Source organism: Phlebotomus papatasi, chromosome 2, assembly GCF_024763615.1.
Source record: "Phlebotomus papatasi isolate M1 chromosome 2, Ppap_2.1, whole genome shotgun sequence".
Lineage (NCBI taxonomy): Eukaryota > Metazoa > Arthropoda > Insecta > Diptera > Psychodidae > Phlebotomus > Phlebotomus papatasi.
In genome coordinates this window covers 82,588,792-82,608,830 of record NC_077223.1, presented here as the reverse complement: position 1 = coordinate 82,608,830, position 20,039 = coordinate 82,588,792, and the positions used below count along the sequence as shown (strand labels likewise).

The following is a 20,039-nucleotide window of genomic DNA, read 5'->3' as shown; positions in this document are numbered from 1 at the left end:
GGAAAAGAGCGTCTTTTCGTGGTTTTTTAGCCGTTCAGACTGCATCAAAGTCCCTGATGGATGCCATAACGGATGTTTATGAGAATCAATGGGCCGGTTCTGAGGCTCTGACAGCCCAAGTGGCTGCCATTGAGGTGTTATGGCAGGATTTTTCGCACAAATTGGGCGATCAGGTGCTAATTCCCCTAAATACGTACACGGCCCAATTTCCTGAGATGAAGAAGAAAATTGAGAAGCGCAATAGGAAATTGATTGACTACGATAGTCAGAGGCATTCGTTCCAGAATCTCCAGGCGAATGCGGCCAAGCGTAAGGATGATGTTAAGGTGACTAAGGGTCGGGAACAGCTCGAAGAAGCCCGGCGTACGTATGAATTGCTCAATTCTGAACTCCATGATGAACTGCCGGCTCTCCATGATTCGCGAATTCTCTTCCTGGTCACAAATCTCCAGACACTCTTTGCTTCTGAACAAGTTTTCCACAATGAAACCAGCAAAGTGAGTAGAAAAATAAATGCTGTTTTTTTGGGTTGTTGTTGGCATTTTGGGAAAGTGCTTCCTAAATAATTTGTCCACCAAATCTCCGGGCAATGAATTAGTTAAAAGTTGTGTTCACAAAAAAAAAGAGGAGTTGATGTGTATTCAAGTAGAGTCAGTCAATGAGAAGATAAATATTTAGATATCGTGCATGAAACCTCGTGATTTTAGTGAATACAGGTCGATTACTGGAAACCAGGGTTATTCATGAATGTTGCAGAAAAATAGGAATATTACTGCTATTATAGAATTTAGAATAGCAAACTCAATATTGAAGAAAATTTTGTAAAAATCAAATGCAAATGATTACAGGAAAAAAATACTGTAAGGATTTAAAGTTTTTGTAATATCGAAACCAAAATATTTTTTTAAAAAAATTCAATGAATTTCAATTAGATTCCGAAATGAAAACGTTTTCTTTTGCAGTAAATAAAATTCTGAAAAAAAAAATGCACAAAGGAAAGTCCAATGCTTTATGACACTCAAAAGATCACCCAAAATTATATATGGGTTCATAATCGATTCATTACCGATTCAAAACCGATTGGAACTGGTTCATTCTTATCAGAAATTACAAGACCTTTCCAACGTGCCCAAACATGATCCATTTGGATGAGAAATACGCTCACTGGAGCCTTTTTAACCATATTGACATTGAAAAACCGTTACTATAATGATTCAACGTTATTTTCGTACAAGGACGAAATGACCACCTCGGGAACTTCTAAAACATATCTAAAAATGAAAAAAAAAACATGGCGAGTTTTCGAGGAAACCCAAAGAAACATGGTTTGGTGGGGTAGGGGAGCGGTAGAGGGAAATGAGGGGCATGTTATGGTCCTTGTGGTCGACTTCTGGTGTCTATACACTAGAAGCAATTTTCGTCAAAAATTTCCTTTTTAAAACAATTCTGACGTTTCTCTCTACAAGGATAGGGAAAATTTTCTTTAAAAAGACATTTTTATAAAGAAATTTCTACAAGTGTGTAAAGGACATTAGAGGAGGACCCCCAAAGGTCCCAAGTCTCTATCTTTAACCGTTTGGTTTTTAAACGTGGTAAAAGCTGGACGGACAAACAGAGTGATAAAAAACTGTATACTCCCTGTGTGCTTGACATGCTTTCTCTGTGAAGTTCGAGCAGTAAAAGGCAAGAAAAGACAGAAAAATCACAAATTATTCGAATTCACATCTAGCTTTCATATCCGTATCAACTCAGAAATAATCGCTTAAGTTGTTTCCTGAATGATTCCTTGCAATTTGAAAAATCGAATTTTTCCCAAAATTACTGTAAAATTTCACAAATTTTCGTATTTCATGAAATTTTCAGAAATGAGAATATTGTTATTATTTCAATCTTTCGTAACAATTGTGTGCATTTGCCGATTTCTTGGCAAAAAGCACCAATCTGACGTTTTTTTTTGCTTCAGAACAGCGTTGATCCAGCGTTGATTTAGTCATGATTCAGTGGAGTACCACTCTTCTAATCTTTTGCAAAAATTGTGCCGATTTGGCAATTTTTTGTACAGATTGCGGCGATCTGCCGATTTTTATGATTCCTCTCTGGTACGAATTATCAATCGTTACTCACTCTGAGAGCCACTTACTCATTCTTTGAAAAATTCTTGTTGAAGGGCGTCATATTTACAAATTAATTTGGATTTTGGCTAAGGACAATGGGCAAAACGGTCCAACCTTTCGCCATGAATGAGACCAATGAGACCTATACCATCAAATAGGTCGAATAGGTATTGGTAAAGGTAACAACTTTTGTTCCGGGATCAACCACAAAATTATGTAGGAAAAGCACTAAAGCATAAAACATAGGGTAAATTAGGCTAATTCAAAACTTGCTCCAAATGGAATTTTTTCTCTATTTCAAATGGAAACGTCATTGTTTTCATGATAAATACTGTACTAAATTATTATATTTATATATTTTCTATACCATAGTTTCATTATTTAGTTAATTTTGCTCCAAATAAAGCAAAAATCTATTCATATTCACATATTTTATTTTGTTAATTTCTAAGAAAAATTAAAAGTGTACCTTTTCGACCATGTTTTCCAATGAAAAACAATGAGGTGATTGTTGTTTATTCGTTTTGTTTAACATTTAATGTCACATTTCTAGGTAATTTTAGTTAATTTAAGTGCTAATCTTTATTGTTAACGGTACGTGAAGTTTTCAAATGAAATAACTACCTATTTCGTGAACAAAAAGAGGTTTTCTGAAGTGTCTACAAATGCTTCAATAGGAAACCCCGGAAATGTGTGTTTTTTTGGAGAGATTTTCTTATTGTTTTAGATGGGAAAGGCTAAAATACCAGGAATAAGAACAAATCCTGCACTCAAGAGCAACTCAACAATGTTTTGGAAGCCTTTCGTCGCGGTTTCACTTACACTGTTTGTCTCCAATTAGAAACTTTCCCTTGTCTCCATTTGGATTAATATGTTTCCAATAGAAGCATTTTGCACTCATGTATTTTTCTTGTATTTAAGAAGTTTTCTAATTATATCTAAAGAATTTTCACTTAACAGTAACATTCTAGAAGAGTCAAGGAGAAAATTTATGTAATTCTCTTCAGAAAAAATATGTATTTAATGTGTTGAATTTTCTGTCAAAGCTAAAGCGTCTGAAAATGGTTTTGAATAAGGACATTTACCCTACTTCGTCCTTTACCAAAAATCTTTCAAAGGGTTATTAAGTGGCTTTCACAGTAAGTAACAATAAACAAATCAATGGCAATACGGAAACAAAAATCATCAGATCTTCGCTATTTTACCAAAAAAATCTATAAATCGGCACAATCTGGAGAAAAATCGACAAATTGGCACAATTTTTGCAAAAGATTGGAAGATTGGTTACTTAAATTAAATAAATCGTGATCGTGAGCAACAATCGGCAGATCGGCTCTGATCTAAAACAAAAAATTAGCAGATCTGAGCTTTTTTGCTAAGAAATCGATAGATCAGCAAAATTCTTGCAACAATCGGCAGAATTAAAAAAAAAACCTGTGGTAGATCAGGTAAAATCAGCGCTGATCTGAAGTGAAAAATCATCAGATCGTCGCTATTTTTTGCCAAGAAATCGGTAAATCGGCACAATCTTTATGAAAAATTGGCAAATCGGCACTATTTTTAACAAAATATCAGAAAAATGTTGCGCATGTGGATCATGAATAGAAACGGGTAGATCTGCGCTGAGCTTAAGTCATCAGATTGTCGCTATTTTGTCCAGAAATCAGTAAATCGGCGCAATCTTTACAAAAAAATTGGCAAATCGGCACCATTTTTGCAAAAGATCGAAAAATGATACATAGGTGAATCGTAGCAAGCAATAATGGCCAGTTCAGCTCTGTTCTGGAGTAAAGATTGTCAAATCTGCGCTTTTTGCCGAGAAATCGGCAGATTGGCACTCAAGTGTTCCATGACCTCCACAATTGTCCCCTTTTTGCTCTCTCCTATTTCCTTAATGCTAAGCGTACTATTATCTTTTTGCGATTATTTGACAAATATTGCAAAAAGCTTTGCTTATTAAACTCATTAAAAATCAATACGGAGCATCAATTTCTCTTCAAACCGAAAATTACCACATTCATTGCTTGTTGTTTTTTTTGTTATCAAAGCAAAGAAAAGGGTCAATATCATAAGAGAAAGACATTGAAAGAAAAAAAAAGTACGATGAAAGTAACAAATGTTTGAAATGAATTCTTCAGTGAATGAACTTCCTCATTGACAGTGATAAATCTCTTATATCTCTGTCTTCCAACAGATTTATGCAGAATTGGAAGCTATTGTTGATAAATTGGCGACAGACTCGCAGCGTGGATCTTACACACTTAAGAAGGCAAATGGTGAGAAGATTTTCAGCACAAAAGAACCCAATGTGCTTGAGAAAATTGAAGATGAACCAGTAAATTATTTCTTCCAATTTTTTTTTATTTCTTCCTCCTTTCAGTCAATTCCACTCCGTCCAGTCCACAGCAGCCAGCAATTAAGGCAATGGCAAATTCAACGGCGACAATCAGCAACAATAGCTATCCAAATACAACAATCACCAATGGTTCCGCCAATGCCAATAGTCGTAAGTATTTTTGGATGATTTATAAAAATAAATAACACTCGGTTGGAAGTATTTAAAAAAAAAATAGAGAAAATTTATTTAACGGTCTTCCCATGCAACATTTCGGTTAAGTTGATTAGAGGATTTTTTTTTTGTAAAGGAGTTTTCTATTTACTCAAGAGACAGTGGCATTATATTCAAATTTTTGTTTTTATTGACATTAATTTTAAAAAAACAATATAATCTTTCAAAAATTAGACAGCAAACATTTCCAAATTTTCTAATGCAAACAAAATTGATAAATCAAATTGAATAATTTTCTGTTTATTTTTTGATGATTCGGGAAAGATTCATTGTTTACTTTTGGTTTGTAGAAATTTTAAATAAATAATATATTTTTAAACTTTGGACAAAGAAATACATTGATATTAAAATATACATTCAGTTCATGTTTTCTTTGAATTTCCATTAAATTCAAAAAGAATTTTGTCGTATCCTTTAAGGGCATTCAGGGGTAACTCATTAAGGAAATTATTGACATGTTATTCCTTATTTTCTAGAAACATGATGTTTTTCATTATTTATGTTTCTTCAATGATTATTCAATGAAAATTAAGATTTTCTAAATACCTAGAACCATACCTAGAACCATTTCCGTTTTTATAGAAACGTTTTTACGTTTTATTTTTTAGAAACATTTTTATGTTTCTTAGATGCGTTTCTGCTTTTCGATAAATATTTTTGTGTTTCGTTTTATCATCACTTCGAGAAAATCTTTTGTAGTTCAAGAAATATTTTTGCATCTTTAGAAACGTTTCTATGTTTTGTAGATATATTTCCGCTTTTCTATGAAAGATTTCTATGTTTCTTAGATACAATTCCAAGTATCCAGAAGCATTTTCTGTATTTCAAGAAACAGTTCAGTCTCTATAGATTCGTTTCCTGTTTCTAAAAAGCGTTTTGCTTCTTTAGGAACTTTTCTATGTTTCTTATAAATGAATTTCTACTTTTATTAAACATTTCTATTTTTCTTAGATGAATTTTCGAGTTTCAAGAAACGTTGTCTGTATTAAAAAAGTAACTTCCGCATTTTTGAAATCATTGTCTCGTTTTTAAAAACGTTTCTGTGTCTTCAGGAACGTTTCTATGTTTCTCAGATACATTTCTACATTTTTGTGAACGTTTTTGTGTTTCTTTGATGTAATTCCGAGATTAAAAAAACGTTTTCTAAGTTTCGAAAAAGGTTTTTGCATTTCACGAAAGACACACATTTTTAAAATAGATACATTTCCGCTTTTCTATGAAAGATTTCTATGTTTCTCAGATACAATTCCAAGTATCTAGAAATATTTTCTGCATTTGAAGAAACAGTTCAGCCTCTATAGATTCGTTTCCGTGTTTCTAGAAAGCCTTCTGCTTCTTTAGGAACTTTTTTATGTTTCTTATAGACGAATTTCTACTTTTATTAAACATTTCTATTTTTCTTACATGCATTTTCGAGTTTAAAGAAACGTTGTCTGCATTAAAAAAGACATTTCCGCATTTTTAAAATCGTTGCTGCATTTTTTAAAAACGTTTCTGTGTCTTCAGAAACGTTTTTATGTTTCTACATTTCTGTGGACGTTTTTGTGTTACTTTGTTGTAATTCCGAGATTAAGCAAACGTTTTCTAAGTTTCGAAAAAGTTTTCTGCATTTCAAGAAAGATACACATTTAAATAGATACATTTCCGCTTTTCTATGAAAGATTTCTATCTTTCTTAGATGCAATTCTAAGTATCTAGATCTAGATACGTTTTCTGCATTTAATGAAACATTTCAGCCTCTAAAGAATAGTTCCGTGTTTCTAGAAAAGTTTTTGCTTCCTTAAAAACATTTTTATGTTTCTTGTAGATAATTTTCCACTTTTTCATGATGCATTTCTAATTTTCAAAATCGTTTTCTCTACGTTACAAAAGGAATTTCCACATTTCTAGAATAATTTTCGCTTTTTTAAAAACGTTGATACACATTTAGGAACGTTTCTATGTTTTTAGAAGAATTTGCCATTTTCTAGAAACATTTTCCCAATTAAAAGACACAGTTTTGGACTGTGTTCTACGTTTTACGATATATTTCTGTATTTCTAAAATAATTTCCGCGTTTCCAAAAAGGTTTCTGCATCTTCAGGAACTTTTCTATATTTTTTAGATACATATTTAGTTTTCTGCGAACGTTTCTGGATTTCTTAGATACATTTTCGTGTTTCAAGAAACGTTACTTCATCTTTAGGGACGTTTCTATGTTATAGAAGCATTTCTGATTTATAAGAAATATTTTCACCGTTTCAAGACACATTTCTGCATTTCCATAATCTTTTCTATGTTTTATAAACATTTATGCTACTTTTCTAGTGTTCCTTGACGTGGTTTTTCTATGTTTCTTAGATGCAATTCCAAGTATGAAGGAACGTCTTCAGCTTTTTAGTAAATATTTTCGCGTTTCTAGACATGTTTAGGCGTCTGAAACTTTCTATATTTTCAAAATGCCTTTCCTCTTTTTTACAAACGTATTTGTGTTACTTTTGTGCGATTTTAAGTTTCAAAAAACGTTTTCGAAATAAAAAAAATTTCTGCACGGAATTGTTTCATTGATTCTAAAAACATTTTTGCGTCTTTGGAAATGTTTTTTTCTTTTGTTTTCTCGAAACGATTTTACGCCAAATGTCTTGTGTTTCTACAATAAGTTACCCCTAGTATTTTTGGCAATTTAAAGTTAAAATAATTACAGAAAATCTTTGGCCATTTTTTCTCTTGTTTTATCGTTTGCTATATTTTTTTACATCAATAAATATTATTATTAGAAATTTTACGAAATAGGAATATTTATACTTAATTTATAAAAAGTATTGGACTTTTATTTTTAGGGTTTTTTTAAAATTGTTAATACTTATAGCAATTTTCTTCTATTAGTTTTGCTGTAGGAATTTTTCACTTAATAACACATGCACTCTTGCAAAGAAAAACACAAAAATGTAGTTTTTTATTTGGATGGTGTAGTTTCTATTTGATTTCTTTTCTCTTTTGAGGAATTAGAATATTTGTATATAGTAATCTAGTCTAGATAAAGAATTACTAAAATTTTATAAAATACCTCAAAGCTCATTCTCATGCTTTTGTGATCCGTAATTTTGATTTCGTCAAAGAGAAACTTATTTGAAAAACTACCATCTTAATTATATAAGAAATGTTTCACAAAATCCAAGATACAAGAAAACCATGTCAAGATGAAATGATTCACCTCTTGATCATCGGAACTTTTCGCGGATTTTCGCGGATTGCTGATTTTTTTGTGGATTTTTGCAGATCGCGGAATTTTTCGCAGACTGCGGATTTTTTTCACGGATCTTTGCGTAACTGCGAAATTTTTCGATTTTTTTAGCGGACCGCGGAATTTCTCGCAGATTTTCGTAGATCGCGGAATTTTTCGCGAACCCTAATTGTGCATAGGGCAAGGTACTCTCCCTTCGACCGTTCATGCCTTCGAATAATGTGAATTTTCTTTTATTTTTCCTAAGAGATTTACAAAATTATCACATAATTATCAAGAATTGACGATAAGCTAACTCATATTTAACATATTCAGTCAATGTACCAGAAATACTTGAGATAGAATGTTCATATTTTGGGATTAGTTTCCTACAGATTAGTAGATGAATTTTTAGAAAAGAAAAAAAATTATCTCTTATGGAGGCGCGGGCAGCCTCTGTCAAACACACGTCTTAGCGGTCACTGAATTTAAATTATGTGCATTAATTCATTACAAAATTCTATTGCTTTAGAAAGTGCAACTATCCAGGAAAACAAATTGGCAACTAGAATTCAAATCAGAAAAGAGGAAGAAGACCAATTTTAACAAATTCGACGGGATATCGTGTTTTTCGTCCGCCATTTTGAGTAAAAATTTTGCATGATCTTCCGCTAAGCAAAATGTATTTTCATCTCTGCCGAACTATTTTTCTCAAGTAATTGAATAACTAACGTTACTAAAAATCCATTCCCGACAGCAATTCGGATAAAAATTGCCCAGAAATAAATCATCAAAAATCACTCAATTTGCGTATGATGTATAATACCATGGTAAGGAATGGGTTAATAAAGATGTGTAAGTCTCTTAGGAAAAATAAGAGAAAATTCACATTATTAGAAGGCATGAACGTTCGTAGGGAGAGTACTTTCCCCTATGCCATTATTTACCTAGAAATAGCTACCACTTGCATCGCATCTATCTCAGCTCTAAAAATAGATCAAGCAGGATAAGAAAAATATATTTTCCAAATAATGTTTGTGCGCAGTTCATTATCATAATATTCCTTTATAATTTTTTTATTTAATTTGAAAGATTAATTTTGTGTGACTCATAAAGTATTTATATAAGTGCTGTCTGAGAGATTTTTCTGTTTTGACTGACTCAAAATTAAATATCCACCTCAAATCAACTTGGTCCAATGTTGAATGGGAGGCATTACAAGTGAATTTAAAAAAAATCTCAATCATTAAACAAAACTCTTCTAATATGAGCAAGAAAAATTGGCGAGAAAAATTGCTTTTTGATGGTTTTTAACAGCAAAAAAAAAGAGTAAAATGTTGAGAGAAAATTAAGAAGAAAAATCATTTAGATGACAATGAAATTAAACCTTTAATCATTTACCTCTTTAATTTATTTTTTCCTATTTTATTGCCCTATTATTTTCAATAACAACTAAATTTGTTCAATTGGCTGTTTATTTTTTACCTTGTTTAACAAAATTTGTTTTTGTGTTAACAACCTCTTATGATTTTTTTTTGGATGTATAGAAGGGAAATTGGAGAGTTACAGCTAAGAAAAGAAAAGAATATTTAAAAGAAAAAAAAAGAGAAAATTGAAGAAGACTTTTGTAGGGAAGATATTTCCTGGGGGCGAAATGGAACGAAAAGATAAAGGAGGAAGAAAAAGAAAGGAGATTCGATGTTGTGTTCTCTTCTTCTAGCATCCTCCCCAGCTCCTCAGGGAGGAGTTTCCGTGGACAATCATCGGGAATCGCGGGAGGATCCACCATCGCCAGCACTGAGTGGGCAGAAGGTGGAGGTGCCCAAGGGGGCTACTGAGGAGCCCTCATATCAGAATACAGATGCCATCCGGGCGGCAATTGAGGAGGACACAGCGGCCAATGTCAAGAATGCCAATGTGTCAGTGTCTTCTGGGAGTGAGGAAAAGGGTTTGGTGAAGGCGAGATCGCCGGCCACAACGGCCGATGCTGCGGATGCTATTGAGACTGTTAATGGGAATGTGGAGAAAGATGTGAAAGAGGATGCAGCTGCAGCTTCCAGTGCTGCAGGTAAAGAAAAAGAAAATAGTCTGAAGAGGAAATTATCAGCGCTGCCAGGAGAGCGAAAAGGGGTCCCAACGAAAATGAGGAGGATTTTTACTCCTTCTGTATCATTTTTTTTATATATATTCAATCCTCTGTATTTTTGTTCCCTTCCCCAATTCCCCAGTTTTTCCATTTTTCCCCGGAGAAGTTGGTTAAGAAAATTTGATTGTGTCTCCTCCGTAAATTAACCTCAGACTTTTGGAATTGATTGTGCCGCTGTACTAATTAATTAATTGAAAGCATTTAACACGAAAACCACAATATTTTTTTAACAAACACTTTTAATGAAACACTCAACATTGTAACATCTCTTGTACTCACAACTAGCAAATGTGCTAAATGTTGTACATTGTTTTTTTTCTATTGACCTCTGTGCGCGATAATTCACTCAAAAATTAAAAAAAAAAATTGGTCTAAGGGGTCTCAAGGATAAAAAAGAAACATTCAATAGAAAATGGAAATGTCTTCTTTTTTTGCTTCAGATCAAACACCAACGGATCTTCCACCAGGAACTCTTTATCGTGTCAAAGCTACCTACAAGTACGTGAAGGAGGATGCTGATGAGCTGAGCTTCGAAGTGGGCGACATTATCAGAGTAGTGGAGTACGATGATCCTGAAGATCAGGTAAGAAGTTCTTTAAGGTTTCTTGCAGGTTGGCTCTTTGGAAAATATTTCATAAAAGAGGTGGCAAAGCTTCCCGTGCTTTGCGACATGCTCGAACTCGTGACTTAGATTCTATACCTTAGAAGTACTTTCGCATCATTTACCATTTACCGGTTCAAAATCGATATGAAACGATTTATGAATCACTCAAAACATTGCCTAAAATAGGATAAGTGTGCCAAATTCCGGCCAGCTTGCAATTTCGACCACCTTTTTTGTTCCTCAAATTTCCATGAACTTTTAGATTTTACTTACTCTAGAGATTACACAATGCAAAAGAATAACAAAAAATGTAGCTTCGACAAAAGAGAAGACGTGAATAAGATATTGGAAGAATTCCCGAAGAGCAAGGAACTGTGAGAATGAAAGTGGCCGAAATAGGGCACTAAACCTATGTCTATATTTTTGTTCATTTTAAAATGTATTAAGAATGATTTTAGAGTAAATAAAGACAGTAAACTCTTTACAAGGTTCCAAGCAACACTCTTTAAGAAGAAAGAATAAAAAAAATCAATTTGAATTTAAAATATTACATTTCAAACTTGAGACTTTTGACGCTTGTATGCAACTATGCCGAAATTTGGCACACTTACCGGTTATGAACCGATTCATAACCGATTGGAACGGGTTTAGGCTTTTCAGGAATTCTAAGACCTTTCCAACGTGCCCAAGCATGATATCATTCAGTTGGGAAATACGCTCTCTAGAGCCTTTTAAACCTTTGACCTTGAAAATCCATGTTTAGGAGTGATTCAACGGTATTTTCGTACATCGACGAAATGTCCGTCTTGTCCGTTCGAGTAATCCCAAAAAAACATGGTTTTGATCGGTATGGGAGAAAATAAGAAGTATGTTAATGGTCCCAGGGTGAACTTATGGGGGGGTCCCGCGAAGATCCCAAGTTTCTACCTCTAACCATTTGACAAACAGTGTGACGTCATTTCTCAGAAGTCGTCTGAAATGCGAAGATCATCATCATATTTTAAAGACTCAGGGAGATCACTTCCTTCCGCGTGTGTCAGTAGTGGTGTTTCTCTTTTCAGGGACACGAAAAAACACAGGATTCTTTGCCAAAGCTTTCGGCGCTGCAGTGCGCCTTCCTCAGTGGCTAAAAAGGAGGGAAATTTTTAATGGAGACTGTCATGAATACATTTCTTTGTTGTTTTTCAACTCACTCAAACTGTGATATTGTCTCTGAAAATTGTCTTGAAAATATCTCCACTATTCTTAATGAGGGTACCCTAAACATTTGACGGAAAAAATATATACATAATTATGTGCAAGATTTTCTTAGTTATATTAAAAGTGTTAATCGCGTACAGGACTTTACTTTCTGAAAGACTATTTTCCCTTAGCTACAGTTGGCCAATTTTTAAGTAATTTAGAGAAGTACTTTTTCCAGCGACTTAGACCTCCCTGGCTTTAGTCAGAAGATTTCCTTTCTTATAGGCTCTATACACTAGAGAAATTTATGTCCATATTGAAGCAAATTACCTACGCTTATGTAGGAAAAATTGTCAAATATAGACATAGATTTCTCTAGTGTGTAGATACCATTAGAAGTTATCCTTTGCATGAAATTGTTTTTTCCCTGAATCTTCGGACTTCAGAAAGAAGATATTGAAAGAAAATATTGTTTTCCATGCTGTCAAGTTGGAGTTTTTCATAGAACTTCTTCCACGACTCTCCTCTAATGGCCTCTACTCATTAGGGAAATTTATGTCCATATTGAAGAGTTTTTCCTGCACAAGTTTAGGGAATTTGCTTCAATATGGACATAAATTTCTCTAGTGTGTAGACACCATAAAGACCTTTACTGCGAAATTTGCAGTATTTCACGAGAATCAAAATGTTTATCTTGAATGTACAACTTGTGAACCTTCTTCTTCCCTACAACGGCTCCTTTTACTCTATTTTATGGTCTCTACTCTACACACTAGAGCAATTTATGTCCATATTGAAGAGTTTTTCCTGCACAAGCGTAGGGAATTTGCTTCAATATGGACATAAATTTTTCTAGTGTGTAGACGCCATTAGAGTGATTCTAATGCAAATTTACTCAATAAAATAACTGACCTGTTCTTCACCAATTTCAATAATACAACGCGCCCTGATAACCCTATAGAACTCCTATTTTGCGTCTATCAGACAGTAATCTCTGTTTAAATTTAACTTGGTCTGTTTGCGTTCCCTACACTGAGAGAAATCCGAAAAAGTTAAAATAACATTCCGAAAATGTTAATTTTACCCTGCAGTATTGATCCAAAATCGGTGTAAATATTACCCCTTTTAGGTGTATTAGGGGTTAAAGATACCCTTTTTCATGTTAATTTTACCCTTAATAAGTTGTAAAATTAACATTAAAAAATGTTGATATATTTTTACACCTAAAAAGTGTTGAAGTTCTGAGGAAAAAATGTTAATCGCACCCTCTTTTTTCAGTGTAGGGACAGTCGTTTATTTTGTTTTGTGGGGTCTAGCTTTAATTTAAACTCTTTTTTACTTAGAATTCTATTTCTTTGTTTAATTCGCAATCCGCATTTGACAATTTATGAACACACGGATATGGCGACTTGACATGTCTTGTCATCACTCTTTTTCTTGACAAGTGCGATCTCTAGTATTGGGCACTTGGTGCCAATATAGCAGACTAAAATTAGCAATTTTAGTATTATTTATTAATATTTAATAAATGTAGCATTTTTTACCAGTTAGTATTATTTTCTGCGCGAACTTTACAGAGATAAAAGTTCCCTCGATTTTTTTCACCTCTCAAAATTTTCACCTTCCACCCACCGACGACCACTTAACAAATCTTCGCGTTTCAGATGATTTCTGAGAAATGTCACACTCTTTGTCCGTCTGTACGTCCGACTGTCGCCAGCTCTAGAAGCCAAACGGTAAAACAAAACGACTAGGGCCCTCACCGTAAATTGACCCAACACTGAGAGAAATCCGAAAAAGTTAAAATAACATTCTGGAAATGTTAATTTTACCCTGCAGAATTGATCCAAAATCGGTGTAAATATTACCCTTTAGGTGTATTGGGGGTTAAAGTTATCCTTTTCTATGTTAATTTTACCCTTAAAAAGGTGTAAAATTAACATTAAAAAGTGTTGATATATTTTTACACCTAAAAAGTGTTAGTTATGAGGAAGAAAAGTTAATCGCACCCTATTTTTTTCTCAGTGAAGGAAGGATCGTTAAGATGCCCCTAATATTCCCCCCATTTCTCCCTAACCTCTGCAAAACCATGTTTTTTTAGAATACTCGAAAACGTGCCGTGTGATTTTTTTAATTTTTAGATACGTTTTAGAGATTACCCAGGCGCACATTCAACTATATACGAAAATACCGTTGAATTATTTCTCTTCACGGTTTTTCTAGGTCAAAGATTAAAAAGGCCATAGAGAGCACATCTATCAAGCAAATGGGTCATGTTTGGGCTCGTTGGAAAGGCCTTGGAATTTCCGATAAATCTAAACTGGTTCTAATCGGTTTTGAATCGGTACTGATCCGGTTCATAACCGATAACTATTTTTTATCCGTAATTCAATTATATTACTTCTGAGGTGTATTTTGGACAACGTTTTGAATGATTTATAAATCGGTTCAAATCGGTTTGTGAACCGGTAATGAACCGTTTATAAACCGATAAGTAATTTTCGTCCGAGAATCAACTCTATTACTCTTAAAACTATTTTTATGGATTTTTTGAATGATTTATGAATCGGTTCAAATCGATTGGGAACTGGTAAATGGTAAATGATGCGGAAGTACCTTTGAGGTATAGCATCTAAGTCACGCACAACTTAGGATGCTTTGCCAACCCTTTTTTAATTATTTTCTTTTTCAGAAAGATATTTTTCCATAGGGCTTTGTAGTATTTAATTTTTTTCAATTTAAAAAATTTCCTTTGTTACCTGACAAAATGTTTCGTTTTTGACAATTTCCCAGGAGGAAGGTTGGCTGATGGGTGTCAAAGAGAATTCAACCGAAAAAGGACTCTTCCCTGCCAATTTTACAAGGCCTTTGTAAAGTCTAACAGAAAAGAAAAATCAAACCAACATTTTTTACTCTTGAAAGGAGAAAAGGAGGAAAAACCTTGAAACTTTAGAGACGAATTCTTGAAGAAGAAAAAAAATCACGCAGAATTGATCAACTCAGAGTCTGTTTTTACAATCTACAATTTTACTATATTTAATGATAATATTTTTTCTCCCGATTCTGCGTGAAGGAATGCTTTTCAAAATGTCATTTTTAATCTTTGTGCAAGAACAAAAAAAAATTAGGCATGAAAATTTAATGAAGATTAAGAAGGAAAACAAAAGTGAAACTTTAGGACTTCCAGTGAAGAAAATTTATTAGCCAGATTATTGTGTGCTTGTTACAATTTTACCGTCGAAAAAAAAATCGCTCATTTTTTCATTCGTCTTATTTGTAATACAGATTTTTTTTCTTTTTTTTTTTGTTTTTAACAAACTTTTTATTAGTTTTCATTTTAGTGCGTGATGGGTTCTCGTAATATTAATTGTTGTATCTCTTTCTCTCTGAAGTGGAGAAGGAAAAATTAACGTAAAAAGAAATTTGAGAAAATATTAAGTTGATAGTTAAATTGAACATCTCTAACTAAAGATTTTTTTTTTAAATCAATGAAATATTTACAAGGAAAACAAATGTATCAAATTCTTTAGAGGGCCAAAAAATATCCAAACTGCAAAAGTGCCTTGATACAGCAAATTTAGAAGAGAGAGAAAAGGAGAAGAAAAAACATATTAACGATATTATTATTAAAAAAAAAAAAGATTAAAAAAGTATAAATCATTTTAGTTACTTTTAGTGTCTCTTTGTCATTTTTTGTGTCATATTAAATAGAAAAAAAGAAGATGAGGAAAGGTGGGAAATAAAGAGTAGGTTTTATTTGTGAAAGTATTATAGAAAAAAAAAGATGATGAAAAAAAGCTGAAGGAAAAAGAAAAATAAGGATGATGAGGAGTTTATGTAAATAATTTATTGAATATTGAGCGAAATAGAGGAGGACAATTATTTAACAACAAAAAAAACTACAATAAAATCGTCTCGAAAACGATTTTTAATATTGGATGAAAAAAAACAACCAGCAAATGTAAATTCAGGCTGCCAAAATCTACATTTTCGTCTAAATAATTTTCTAATTAATTGGAAAAGTTGCACACGCGAATAAAAACAGCCAATTCTCTTCGAATGTCCAATAAATTGTCTTACGATGTGAGGTTATGTTGGACTTAACCTCAAAAAGAAATCCGAGAACATCTTGGATGATAAACGGTGGATTTTTTCTCATCCAAATGGAATTTATTTGATAATTTGCCTATTTTAGAGGCAAATAAAGCAATTTAACTTCCCATCTTGATTTTTATCATCTCAAAACATGAAATTTTACATCCAGAAAATAACCAAAGAGCTTCCTTATGGCCAAATGACTCGGAAAAATACATTGGATTTCCAGCAGAACTTCCGAGGAATTCAATGCGAAATTCCTAATCGACATTCCAAGGAAATTTTTGCATGAATTTTCTGCTCTGGCCTCCACAAATGTAAGGAATTCGCATTTGCGGTATTTGCAAATTCCGGTACGGTTCATATAGTTTTACGCGGTATAAGTCCTTGTCTAAGCTATGTTCCTTTAAAATGCAGAAAATTTCTATTTATTACCTGTCAAATATTTACGAGATTATCAGCAAATTTATAACGCACTTAGACTGCTCTTCTATTATAGCGTCTACACACTAGAAGCAATTTTCGTCAAAAATTACCTTTTATAAAAAATTCTGACGTTTCTGCCTACAAGGATAGGGGAAATTTTCTTTAAAAAGGCATTTTTTAAAGAAATTTTTCATAGTGTGTAGAGGCCATTAGACTGCTCACTTTCTCTGCTACAGGAGATGCTTATCGGATACTATCACAAAAAATTGTGTTGCTCACGTGAATTATATCTTTATGGTGAAAACATAGCGGATACGCGAAATTTTTGCCTAAAATTTGACAATTTATTCCGAAATAAAATAAAACAGAATGCAAGGGGTGAATAGGTGGCCCTCAGAATGAACTCTTTGCGGCGATCGGCAAAATAGTGCCGATCTGGAGCAAAAAATCATAAGATTGGCACTATTTTGCTAAAAAAAAAACGACAGATCGGTACAGTTTGAACAGAAATCGGCAGATCAGCATGAGATCGGCAGATTGACGCGAGATCTGCAAATCTGCCGCAAGATACCCGGGCTTACTAGTTCAAAGAGGCCGGATAGATTCGAAAGATTTTATTCGAAAAAATCATTGATAAGCCCGTAAAATAGTAGGAAAATAGCAGTTTGATTCTTTAAATCTGTAAATTCTCCAAGATAATTTACACTAAACAAAACCTTTAGCTGAAAAATGAGGAGCTCAGAGCAAAACAACGCTATTTTAATAGGAAAATGCATACGACTTAGAGTTTTTTTTGCTCCGAGCGCCTCAAATGGTCCTAAAATTGCGAAAACGCATCAAGAATTGCAGAAACATGGTTAGAATTGTAGAAAATGCATCCAATCAAATAAAATATAGCTAGAATCAAGGAAAAACCACCAAATATCACAGAAATGTGGTCAGAATAGCACGAACGCATCTAAGAATCGCAAAAACCTATCTTGAATTACAAAATAAAGCACAGAATTTGTGAAATATGGGTAGAAAACGTATCCAAGAATCATAAAAACAAGGTGAGAATCACGGAAACGGTTTTACGAATCCTAAAACATTGCTAGAATCGTGAAAATACATCTAAGAACAGTAGAAATGTGACTAGAATCGTGGAAAAGTATTAAAGAGCAACAACAAAGCAAAGATTCGAAGGAACAAGGTTTACTTGAAGATTGTGCTTCTTAGAATCATAAAAACATGGTTAAACTAGAGGAATATCGTATCCAAGAATAATAAGCATGGTTAGGATTCTAGAAACGCATCTGTAAATCACAGAAACACGGTTAGAATGGTAAAAACGCACCTAAAAATCTCAGAAACAAGATTAGAATCGCAAAGACAAATCCAAAAATCGAATGAACAGGGTTAAGATGGAGGAAAAGCTTCTATAAGAATCATAACAGAGAAAATGCATCGAAGGGTACCAAATATAGTTAGAATGTTTGAAACGCATCCCAAAATAACAAAACTCGAACCACAGAAGCTGAGATTATAAAGAATCTCATTCAAAACACGATTTAAATCGCAAAAATAAATCCTCTAATCGAAGGAACAGGGTTAAGATGGAGGAAGCGCTTCTGAGAATCGGAAAAAAATGAATAAAACGCTAGAGTAATGCATTCAAAAATCACAGAAATAAGGTTAGAATCATAAAACGAATCCAGGAATTGAAGGAACAGGGTTGAGATTGAAGAAGGCCTTCTTAGGGCTTTGACCGCCTTGACAGACCTGAGGATTAGCCGAAAGTCGGCTTCGCGTAATTATATTAGAAATAATGGTCAAACTGCATTTCCATCATTTTTCACTAAGTCGTCTCTCGGCTTAAGTCGTAAGTGTGTCTAGGGCATTAGAATCGTAAAACATGGTTAGAATGCTAGAAATTCATCCAAAAGTCGCAGAAATACGGTTAAAATCCCAAAAAGAAATCTTAGGGCTTCTCAAAATCGTAAAAACATGGTTAGAACTGGAGAAATACATTAAAGATTTGCAAACATGGTGAGAACGGTAAAAAAACCTTCAAAAATCACTGAAACATGGTTAAGATGGAGGAAGTTCCTCTAAGAATCGTAAGAGAAAACGTGGCTAAAATCGTGGAAACTTATCGTAAAATAAGTGAAAGATGATTAAAATCGAAAAAATGCATCTAAAAATGGTTAGAATCGAGGAAATTCATCCTAAAGTCAGATAAACATGATTATAATCAAGGACTCTTCTAAGAGACGTGGAAACATGGATATAGCAGAAGTGTAATTTTCATCACATCACAAAAAACACGTTTCCGGAAGCTTTCTAGAACAAAGACAAACGTTTGAATAACCAAATTCTATGTAGAAGTTATTTAAGGTTATGTATTGTAAAATTTTTTGCGATCGAAGCGTCAGAACCTGCGTCAGTCAGTACTGCTTTTAGCTAAAATTGAGGTATTGTGACTTTTGGAATCCTCGGGTTAGTCATAACGAAAAGCGGCATGTTGATATCTCTTAACGTTTTTCCTCAAAAAGCAGTTATTGAACAGATGGTCGAACTGTACATTTAAAGAATTCATTTCTTTGGTTAAGTTTGTGAGGTTAGAATTCCATGATTACTAATAAAAATAAAAACATTGTGCTCAAATTTGCTCATTAACTGAAAGAATTCGCCCGAATCTTCCAAATCCGAGAGATGTTCTTATTTTATAAGGTTAGATCCGAAATAACCTCTAAATAAACAAAAAACTTGGACAAATGAGAGAAGTAGGCCTAAAATACAACTGTAAATAGAAAATCCCTCAATGGGATAATGTTAAGTTTTTTTTCTATTAATTTAAAACGGAAGTATAATTAAAAAAAGGAACGAATATTCTAATCAGGATTGTTTATGCAGCTGCTTTTACCGGTTTTACATCCCTCAAACCCTAAAAGATCTATATATCAACGAGAAAATCAAACTCCTCTGTGGGGAATTCAGGAAAACAGAAAGATCAAAAAAAAAATATATAAGAGTTCTGAGACAGAAACATTTTATTTTTTAATTCTTTGTGAAATTATTCATTGAAAATAATTTTGTCATTGTAATTTCTTTTAAACGATAAAAAATACCAACATTAATTTAATACAGAAAAAGAAACCGTGTGTAATTAGAGAAAGATGAAACGATAACATTATTAATATTTAAAAGTATAGAGAGAAAAAATAAATATTTTAAAAGTTAATCACGGAAAGTCTTTTGTTGTGGCCTTCTCCTTGACCCAAAACAAAACACCTCCAGCCAATATTGTCGCTGAAAAAATTGGATTAATGCAGAAACAGGTGATTTCTGCACACGCACGGAGTCACGGGAGCTCTGTGGGGCTTCTAGAAGTGATGCATTTGAAGAAGGAAAGGTAGCAATATTGGAAATACGATCTAGCATTGATTAGTTTAAAATAGACTGAGACCTCTCGTTCAGTAATAACCTTCCCGATTTGAGAGCTCTCTCCGGTTGAGGTTTTTTCTTTACCGATTCGAAGGTAAATCAGAGAGAACTTACCTAAAAAACCGTTTAAAGTTCGAACGTTTAAACCGACGAGTTACACAAAACTGAGAAAGTTCATGAAAAAGACATTTATCTTAATAAAATTGTAATTCAAACGCTTTGCCGTCCTGAAATTCTACAAAACTATACAAAAATTCACTTTTTGCAGCAAAAGT

At 33.3% G+C, this 20,039-nt stretch overlaps 1 protein-coding gene across 2 annotated transcripts in view; it reads left to right on the top strand.

Annotated features, from left to right (window-relative positions):
- The window catches only part of LOC129804672 (amphiphysin), a 71,432-nt gene extending 51,871 nt beyond the window's left edge, over positions 1–19,561 (top strand). For both annotated transcript variants that reach the window (XM_055852201.1, XM_055852200.1), the window contains exons 3-8: positions 31–497; positions 4,309–4,390; positions 4,495–4,620; positions 9,606–9,953; positions 10,472–10,614; positions 14,611–19,561. In XM_055852201.1, coding sequence (XP_055708176.1) covers positions 57–497; positions 4,309–4,390; positions 4,495–4,620; positions 9,606–9,953; positions 10,472–10,614; positions 14,611–14,691 — 1,221 coding nt within the window. In that variant the 5' untranslated portion in view covers positions 31–56 and the 3' untranslated portion in view covers positions 14,692–19,561. The remainder of the gene's footprint in view (positions 1–30; positions 498–4,308; positions 4,391–4,494; positions 4,621–9,605; positions 9,954–10,471; positions 10,615–14,610) is intronic.
- The last annotated feature ends 478 nt before the right edge of the window (positions 19,562–20,039 follow it).